Below are 10,427 nucleotides of genomic sequence, written 5' to 3' on the forward strand. Positions count from 1 at the left end.
CAGGACATAATGAATAAAAGGTAGAAAGTGAGAAGGAACAGCCATACATTGACAACAACCATACATCCAACAATAACCAATTGTAATAAATAAACAAGTAAAACAAATAGGGGTATTTGTGTCAGGAGAACTTTCCACTTGAGCATTTCCAAAGTAGTTCAATTGCTGAGAGATATAAATACTAGTTTGGCAAGTTCAAGAACTGTTATAGTCACAGAACTTTTCAGAGGACAGTGTGTGTAGGATACCCCACAATTAAAATCATAAGGAGTAATCCCAGAAACATATACATCTCTTATCAAAATTCAGACACTTTCCAACAGCTGTGTTTTGGATGGAACTCCTGAACTGATGTGATACTGAAAAGCATCAGTGCAAAAAGATTTTATGATAAATTTTACTTTTGTGACCACATCCAAAAGATATTAGATAAGTCCCATTGCTCATTTCCCAATTTGTTAGTAATTTGGAAACACCATGGAGGAGTTACATGCAAATCACAATCAGTTTAACCAAATGTGTCAGAAGGAATGATACCACTGTGCAGGAAGTACCAGAAAGCCAGGATGACCTGAAAAAACAAAAATCTGAACCAAATTGTGAAGTTTTAACAGTTCCAAGGACTGATATCAATCACAACCCACAACTACAACAAACCAAAGCATAATATTATTGCTTCTAGCATGATCACATCTTCATTTTCTCTGTCACAAAACACAAATGGTTAAAATCAGCTATGAGCCATTCTGTTCAGTGAAGGTCCTGCAGGGATCTTCTGTAAAATAAAACAAGACAACAACTTGCCCTTTTGGGGCTTTGTTAATACAATTAAAAAATGAGGGAACAATCCAGTGAGAATATATTTTACATTCCTTTTTTCGGGGTGTCCTTAGCCTTCCAAGGATATTTGTTAAAGTATTTCATTAATGTTAGGGAAAGTGTCCTCAGGTTAGCTGAGTCAATTGACACAGGCTGGCCAGGGAGATGAGTGTTTCCCTAGCTTATCAGTAACTGTATTGTGAATCACAGGGGCAATTGGCAAGAGTGGGGAGGTCTTAGGACAGAAGGTGTTAAATGGAGGATCTTCTCCTTTTGTTGTGAGCTTTCTAACAAACATTCACCCTTCCCCCCCCAGCTCACTTGAGGAGGGTGAAGAAATTAGTTTCCCGATTTCTCAGGTAGCTCTTCTGTTACTGTGGGGAGGGGACACTAGGAACTAGGGTCTCAAGTTTAGTCGGCCAACTGGTCACCAGCCTCTCGAGCCTATCTGTTGTTAGTCCATTCATTAGATCTCGAGGAATACCCTTTTGCCAGCCCAGGGTCCACAGTCTATTACGTTTGTGATCAATGTTTCGCCTACCTGTTCTTACTGGCAATGAAACCTTTTCCATTCTATTAAGTTTCGGGCTAGGTGGCCTAGGAGCAAGGGTGGCTGCTGCAGGCCTTACTCCCCTTGGCTCAAATTTACTGGTAGAAGCCACGGGCCCATATTTCCTTTCATAATTAATCAACTCTTGGGCAACCTCCCCCCATGTCCATACCTTATACCCTGACTGTGAATAGCCTGAAGTACCAGCTCCTTCTAAAACAGCTCGAGCTCTCTCTCCCTGAGACATGGCTTGTATTTTACCTTGTAGTTGTATGCCTATGGGTTTCAGCGATTCTGGGAGCCCCCTAATTAAAGGGGTCATCCTTTCAGGATCCACGGTCATCATCATGGGTAATTCGTGCCGTGGTTGCAATTTCCTATCATACATCATTTGCAAACAGGCAGCCTTTTGGACACTCAACCAATTGGTCAACTGTCCCCTTAATGGCAAGAGGGTCTCCCCTCTCTAAAGGGTTGAGATCACCAGCCCAGTAAGCAGCCCTCTGTGTTAGGGACCAGGGAGCACGGTTGTTACCAGTAGTTAAAAATACTCCTGGCCCCCAATAACCTTCAGCCTCTTTTTTGGTTAACATTATTTGGTCTCCACCGGTTAGGCTAACTCTCCATACATATTCTGTTTCTGATTCTTCTGGAGACCGGCTAAAATCCTTTTTCAATTTAGCTAGTTCAGTGGCTGAAAAGGAATTTCTTTAACGTCCATTTGAGGATCCAAGTCCTCACCATTATCAAATGTATATTCTGTTTTTATTAGAGGATGCAGAGGGGCTACTGGGGTTTCAATACTTTCTTTTGCTTCTCTCAATTCCTCCTGAGGATAAAGTTTCTCTTGTGGTGAACTATGGATAACAGTGTCACCCGTATCTTTATATGTTAAAATTTCCTTAAAAGCCATTTGTAACAACGCCGAATTATGTTTTTCTCTTTTCAATTGTTCTTCTAGATTTCCAATTTGGTTTTGCAAGGCTTTTACAAGTTCCTGTGTTGTTTTAACTGTTTCTTGTAACGACTGTATTGTCTGTTTTTCCGCTTTAAGCTGCTGGTCTCGGAACTCCACGGCTGTTTTTAAAGCAGCACCGAGTACCACACAAATAAATGATTTGCCTTTCCCGGCTCGGGTACGAGCCCCATGTTGTAAAACACAATTGCGGTCCGAGACAGCCTGCAAGTTATGCCAATTTTCTCGTGCCCAGTCCAACCCTGTTAACGATGGCCTAGACGCATGCTTTTCTAGCAAATCAAACAATATATTTTCACCTTCCATAGCGAATATACTTTTACTCACTATCACGACAACGAAATCTACAGGCAACGGAATCTACGCTGAGGGAGGAGGTGACTCCTTATCTCCTCAGAGAGGCAAACACTTAGCAAAACAAAACCAGCAACTGCTCAAAACACTCCCTTACACAAAAAGACCAAAAGACTCAATCAACACTTCCAAAGAAAGCGTAAACACCTCAATCTCTCCTGGCTATCCTGTCAGGCCACAAAGGAAAACTTCAACCTTCAAGCCACACAAGTTAAAAAATAAAAAATAATTTCTAGGTTTATCAAAAGTAATAAACTTCTTGGAGAAGAACACACGTCAAAAATTACTTCCTCACTTCCCCAAGAGGCGCACACACAAAACTTGTGTTGGGCAAGCCCATGAGCCCCTTGAGGCATCTGTGCCACAAAGCAAAGCACCACCTTAAAACTAAAGGCTATTGTATCTTATCTAAAAAACTACCCTATACGCAAAGATGCGCAAGAAAAAAAAAACACACACAAAACACTGTCAAGAGTGCAAAGGACTGAAATGCGTGGAATTTTGTTGACATTTAATCTAGCCACCCAAAATCTAGCTAATTATTAACTGAGAGGAAATAAATTAGGAGAAAAACCACTCACATGGAACCAGCTAATCATTAACAAAAACAGAGTTACAACACCTCACTTAGAAATTACTCAGTTTTGTCTGCTGCACTGAATATCTCTAATACACATGTACAAACATGTGTCTAATAACTAATAACCCACAAGTAAGAATTCTAAGTAATGGATAAAACAGCACAGATTAAGACAAGCCCAGTTACCCTCCCTGCCTTTCAAAAATCTCTATTTTTTGGTTCAGTTGTAGAAAAACATTCATCTGCGTCTCACAAAAGATTGCCAAAGAGGCACCACAGCAGAAAAAAAAGCCACCACTGTAGCTACTCGAATCAAGACTACATCAGACTTCCTATGTAGAATAACACTATTTTTATGAGACAAAGACAGCATTTTTTGAATACTATGGCCAAGTATTACAGTTCCTTAACTTATCCAAACAGATGGTTAAGACCAAATTTAAAAAACATAGTGAAACAATATTGTAAACATTGTATACTAATGAAACAAAACCCTACAATATGCTTCCCTAAGCCAATACCTACCTACCTTCAGTTACAACTTACATTAAAGTATTATGACCTATAGAAAATTGTATGCACAAAGTCTGCTTGGAAATCAATGCCTTTTCCTTCGTTATGCTGGCCCACAACATCAAAGGTGGGTGCTGAAGGTGTGGCAGTGGAAACTGAACCTTCCCAACAATATTCCATTACATTTTGTTGCTGTGCAACAGATGGCAGCAGAGGGACATCTGGCATTGAAGTCTATTGAAATCTATTGAGTCTATGTCTCACAGTTTTATCACTATTCCCTATCATAACATCATGTAACAAGCTGTGAAGTGCTGGAACATAGTTTTGTGGACATGCATCTTCCTGGGTCAGCCCCTGGCAGTCTCAACTATTAGCACTTTCTGGCCCCTGGCAGCATCAGCCATTCATACACTGAGTTCTGGTTTCCCCCCCCAAGAGGAAGACACACTGAGAACAGACTACATTTTCCAGAATAGTACTCTCCATATGATTTCTGGTTCTGGGTAAATACAGAGAACAGAACAGCTGTAAGGGAGAAGACTGTCTTTGATTTTTGGTAGCACAGCAAGCAACACAGTCAGAACTCCTCTCTCCACATTCATTTTATTACCTGTAACTCCTTTTCATATGGGGCTGTCTTACATTCTATTGTCATTTGAAGTAAATTAGTTACCCTTCCTTATCTTGGTTGCACCCATTCTATTTCCTCCCCAGAAGAGGGAAATTCAGTGGGAAGCCCTGTAACTTGCAGTAAAATCATCTTTGTCAATGACTGAGATGAGGGGATAGTGGCCACCCTCAACAAGTTTGCTAATGATACAAAACTGGGAGGATTAGCTGACACACCTGAAGGCTGTGCTGCCATTCAGCAAGACCTGGACAGGCTGGAGAGCTGGGCAGTAAGAAACCAGATGAGGTTTAACAAAAGTGTAGAGTCTTGCATCTAGGGAGGAATAATTGCATGCACCAGTACAGGTTGGGGGATGAGCTGCTGGAGAGGAGCTCTGCAGAGAGGGACCTGGGTATTCAGCTGGACAACAGGTTGACCATGAGCGAGCAGTGTGCCCTCGTGGCCAAAAAGGCCAATGGCATACTGGGGTGCATTAAAAAGAACGTGGTCAGCAGGTCAAGGGAGGTGATCCTCCCCCTCTACTCTGCCCTGGTGAGGCCTCATCTGGAGTACTGCATGCAGTTCTGGGCTCCCCAATACAAAAAGGATAGGGAATCTCTTGGAAAGAGTCCAGTGGAGGGCCACAAAGGTGGTTCTTCATCTCCCCTGTGAAGAAAGACTAAGTGAACTGGGTCTGTTTAGCCTTGAGAAAAGAAGACTGAGAGGGGACCTGATCCAGGTCTATAAATATCTGAGGTGTGGGGGGCAAAGTGGTGAAGCCAGACTCTTTTCAGCAGTGTGTGGAGACAGGACAAGGGGAAATGGCCAGAAACTGGAGCATAGGAAGCTCCACACAAATGTGCACAAGAACTTCTTTACAGTGAGGGCGACAGAGCACTGGAACAGGCTGCCCAGGGGGCTGTGGAGTCTCCTTCTCTGGAGTTAATCAAGACCTGCCTGGACACCTACCTGTGTGATGTGGTGTAGAGAACCTGCTTTGGCAGCAGGGTTGAACTTGATCTCTGGAGGTCCCTTCCAACCCCTATGATTCTGTGAATGCTAGCTATCACTTTTGGAGATCAAACAACAATAGTAGTGGTGTCAGGCGATGGTACACTTCAGCAGTGACAAAAGCAATATGAAAGACAAGCCACATTCTAGACAGCCATGCACAGCTGTCACACCACAAAGCGTAGAGCATCTCAATCAGATCATCCACTTGAATTGATGGCTTATGACCAGGAAACCAGGTACAGAGCAGAAACTTGGCTTCAATAGGTTGAAAACAATGATGGCAGCAATACTGCAAAGTCTGCACTCAGCAGGTCCCAAGAATGCTCACACAGGAGCAGATTTGTTCTAGAGTGGCAAGCAGGCTCTTATTCATCCCTGGCAAAAATGCATAGCTAATGGAAGTGACTATGCTGAAAAACAGTATGTTGTGGCTGAGAACTTGCTCTATCAAATAGTTCTATCGTGCTTTTTGTATTACTTTCAGAGCAACCTAAAAATACCATAAACTGTGTAAGCCATACATGCTGCACACCAAATAGTTGAAAGTCCTATTGGAAGAATGTAACTGTCTTACATACTGAGGCTTGCAGGAATGTAATAGACCATCCAGTACTATTGCATACAGACTCAGCTTGCACAGATTGAGCCAATGGTATTTTCACTACAGTAATATGAGCACTGCAATACTTACATAATTATAGAAAAGAAACTGTTCAGACACTCATACACTTCTTTCCTTTTTGCTTACAACATTACCTTATTAAAAGCTATACTCTTCACGAGCTTTTTACCTATCCTTGCATATAAAAGTTAAAGGCAGGAAATTAAGCTGATCTACAGGCAGCTGGGGAACACTGGAGTAACAGCCAGGGAAAAAAAATTGAATATCAATACCTAAAGATACCCTCCCAAATCAATTCTCCTGCACTTAATCAAAATCAATACACATAGTCACACACAAGCAGCTAAATTTATGTGCAATCTAGATTTTCAGAAGTAACTATTGATGTAATTTTCAATGCCTTGCTTTTTGTATGCTCACCTTGAGATATCTTAATTGGGCTTGGTTTCATGGAAATGACACTCTGAATTGCTGAGCACCTGTCATAAAAGGCTACTGTTCATTTTGGTTTCGTTGGCCTATGACAGGAGCACCACACCCCTCTCTGGAAGAAACCTGCTACAGCATCCAGGCTTTCACATAACAGGCTGAGGGGCTGGGCTTGTTCAGCCTGGAGGAGACTAATGCACTGGGCAGGGGGGAAAAAATCAGATAGTGGCCTTGTATTACCTAATAGGGCCTGCAGGAAAGCTGGGAAGGAACTTGTCTGAGTGTATAGTGGCAGGTCAAAGGGTAATGGCTTTAAACTGAAAGAGGGTGGATTTAGATTAGCTAGAAAAAAAAAAAAAGATTCATCAACAAAAGTAAAAAAAATAAAAATAAAAAAATCACAACAGCTGGATGTGCTGAGTATGGCATAACAAAAAACACTTTGTTAGAAAGGGTTATGTGTATTTTAACAAGAGTTCAACCATAAGAAATTTAAGGAAAATCCCGAACAGCTGAAAAAACACTGAAAAAATGTTTTACCACCCTCTAGTGGCACAGTGCAGGATGGACACAAACACACATAAGAACTTTGTGATTTCTATTTCCTTAGCAGCTGAAGAGAAATACTTAAAGCCAAAAACTTGTTTTGCATCTTTCTGAATTATTTACGTAAGGAGATACAACATAAAGAGAAAAATCACGGTGATTTATTTTTTTTACATCTACTAGTGTAAAATGTTCCTTATCACAAATGCAAGCTTAAGAGAACTAGCTTGAAATAACACCGTCATTCAATGCTGATGAAGGTATTTTGTACTTGTAATTTAATACTAATTAACAGAGCAAGTCCAAAGTTTTAAAACTCATTTTATACTTAAGTGGACGCAATCTTTGCATCTTGCTTAAAGTTCAGTCAAGCTCATATTCTATTAGTTTTATAAAATCCAATTGTTTTAAAACTTCATAAAATTTTCACACAAATCAAATATTGGAACAGTATATGGGCATTAGAACCTAACTGTATGCCTGAAAATCTTTCTGTCCCAACCCTAGATCAGACAATGGACTCAAAGCACCATCCACTTACATGAGAGCTTTTAGCGTGATCTTGAGATATTTAATACCACCTTTTTTTTTTTTTTTTTTTTTTTTTTTTAAAAGTAGTTGGATAGATAGGAGCCTCAAAAACATCTTTTGATCTACCATGAAAGACTGAAAACACTGGATTATATTGATGTAAATTAAGTGAACCAGTCCATGTGACATCAAAGCATTTCCATCTACACTAACATTGTATTCTCATGCCAATTCTCAGTCAGAAGGTTCCAGGGAAAGGTCTTTCTATATCATTAATAATTGAAATGCCGTCTGACCTTAGCAAATACTTTCTGCAAAACACTGATATCACACTATTTTTAGCTGAACTTTCACAACTTTTAAAATGGCTACTACAGCAATTAAAATCCAACCATAATTCTTCATGAGATCTGGGTTATTGCTAGGTAGGCATTCAGAAATCTGATTTAGAATAGACTGTTTTGGGTCTTGTCTCAAAATCAGAAGTATATTTAAATGTCTAATAAAATAGAAGTAAAAAAATAAAAACAATATACTATGCCCCTAAAAACATCCTCAAATGCAGCAAATCTTCACTATAATAGTGAAAAAAAACAACAAAAAACAGCAGAATGGAGGCCAGAAAACACAGTATGATGTGCTGCACAAACACCTGCTGGAAAACCACCTAGAGGCCAAGAAGTTGGCACCTGAAGAACCAGGTCAAATGACTGAAAAAACATGCAAACAAACAAAAAAAACCACCCCAGAGATGAGGATGCCACTGAAGTTTTCCCACAGTAATAAGTAATATAGTACAGAATCACAGAATGGCCCAGGTTGGAAGAGACCTCAAGGATCGTGAATCTCCAACCCCCCTGCCAGGCAGGGCCACCAACCTCCCCATTTACTAGACCAGGTTGTCCAGGGCCCCATTCAACCTAGCCTTGAACACCTCCAGGGACAGGGAATCCACAACTTCTCTGGGCAGCTTGTTCCAACTCCTCACCACTCTAACAGTAAAGAGCTTCCCCCCTAACATCCAACCTAAATCTTCCCTCCTTCAACTTAAAACCATTTCCCCCTGTCCTGTTGTTATCCACCCTTTTAGAGTCTACTCCCCTCATGTTTAGTGGAGTGAATATTTTCAGTGGTGATTGTGCAGTTGAGTATAAGGCCCAAGAAAAGGTCTGGCTGAAATGGAGCTGCCATGGTGCTACTGGTGTACAGAAACATGAATGACACATGGATATTTGAGATAGTCTTGCCTAAAACCTGTTTGCCCTGCAGGGTTTAATGCCACTCAGCTGTGAGAAAACATCTATATCATTTTCAACCCAGGCTGTGAAATGACCAAGAAAACAAGCCTGCACTTCTCAAAAACAACAACAACAAAAATCATGCTTCCTTTCCATTCAATGCTCCAATGCCCCTGCTTCAGGGGATATTCCACTATCACTCTCCTTCTGTTGAGACATATGACTATAAACCTGCTCTTCTCACAAGCGGATAAATGTTTCCTCTCAATCACAGTAAACCATGTCTGTCAGCTGCTCATTTTCCTCAGAGTACTTCATGGTATATTTTGTATTAAACTGTATTTTTACATGAAATTTTCCTGTCTTATCAAAATGAAAAAGAAATACCACAAAACAAAATACAGCTCCAAAAAACAAAACAAAACAAACAAACAAACCAAAAAACAAAACAAACAAACAAAAAAAAACAATCACAGATCTCAGAGCTAATCTACATGTATTGGGATGTTAACAGAAAATACCTGTAAATAGTCAATGGTTTTCAGTTCTGAGCCTGAAGTCATACTATAAAGCTCTCTGGACTTCACCACCTTGAAAAACAAAGGACAAGTTCTTACTTTGCTGTGCTCTGCCCTTTCCTCAGCAGCTCCAGCACTTCCAGACCTGGGACTCTTCACTCACAGATATCCTTCTATCATTCCTGGCTACTACATTTCCACACTAATAAAATATTCTCAGTTTCCTATTGATTCACTTAATCACCATTCTGCACACCTATACTGGTACCATCTATCTCTGTTTCTCTCTTACAGCATTAAATAAACCTTAGACTTTTATGTCATACTTCCTTGTGTGCTTCTAAGCCCCATTTGTTTCAGGTTTTTGAAGCTTTCTTTCAAGGAAATGAGGATAATTACAAGATCCCCCCTTAGTATAAAAAAATACTAGGGAACTTAAAGATTGCATACTTTCAATGTCAAATATAACTACTCAATACTGTACTATCTAGCTGCCTGGAGTCAGTATTTACATTCAATCTTCAGTTCACTCTGGAACTAAGAATTTCCCATCGTTCACAGCACGCAGCATTCACAGAATTTTATCTTTACAAGTGATTTCTGAGCAAGATATACACGACCTGGTCTGAACCTTTCAATAGAAATTCACCTGTTGGGTACCCTCTGTAAAATATCAGCAATGGAGTACATAACACAATAGGAAGTGCAGCAATGAAAGCAGAGTAGTAAAGTCCCAGGCTGCAGCAAGTGAGAACATGCTTATATGCAACAGCTTTAGGCAGAAAAACAAAGGAAAAAATGCTGCTTACCTTCAGAAGTTCTCATACAGAGGGGTCTCCAGCAAGATAGCCTTGATTCCATAGCCAACCCTTAAATGAGGTCTAGGAAAGGGTGGATCCCAGCTCCACCTGCTCTGGTCAATCAGGTTCATTGCATGCACCTGAGCTTCCCTGGGTTGGCTCCACTTTCCCACCAGGTGTACAATCACTGCTTCAAGCAGTGACTTAGCATTCCCCTACTACAGAGTAGTAATTGTTTAGGTTTATTTATCGAATCACATACATTACCGTAATCTGATATCACCCAAAATATTGAAATCCAAAGAAGGTGCTGCATGCTTTCAC

General features: G+C 40.5%; 1 protein-coding gene across 1 annotated transcript; it reads right to left on the minus strand.

The window, feature by feature from the left end:
• Positions 1–1,190: 1,190 nt before the first annotated feature.
• On the minus strand, positions 1,191–2,651 carry LOC140251760 (uncharacterized). Its single transcript, XM_072335831.1, is given in 3 exon segments — positions 1,191–1,785; positions 1,787–2,066; positions 2,069–2,651. Coding segments are annotated over 3 exon segments (1,458 nt in total).
• Positions 2,652–10,427: the final 7,776 nt, after the last annotated feature.

This window comes from Excalfactoria chinensis, chromosome 4 (assembly GCF_039878825.1).
Source record: "Excalfactoria chinensis isolate bCotChi1 chromosome 4, bCotChi1.hap2, whole genome shotgun sequence".
NCBI lineage: Eukaryota > Metazoa > Chordata > Aves > Galliformes > Phasianidae > Excalfactoria > Excalfactoria chinensis.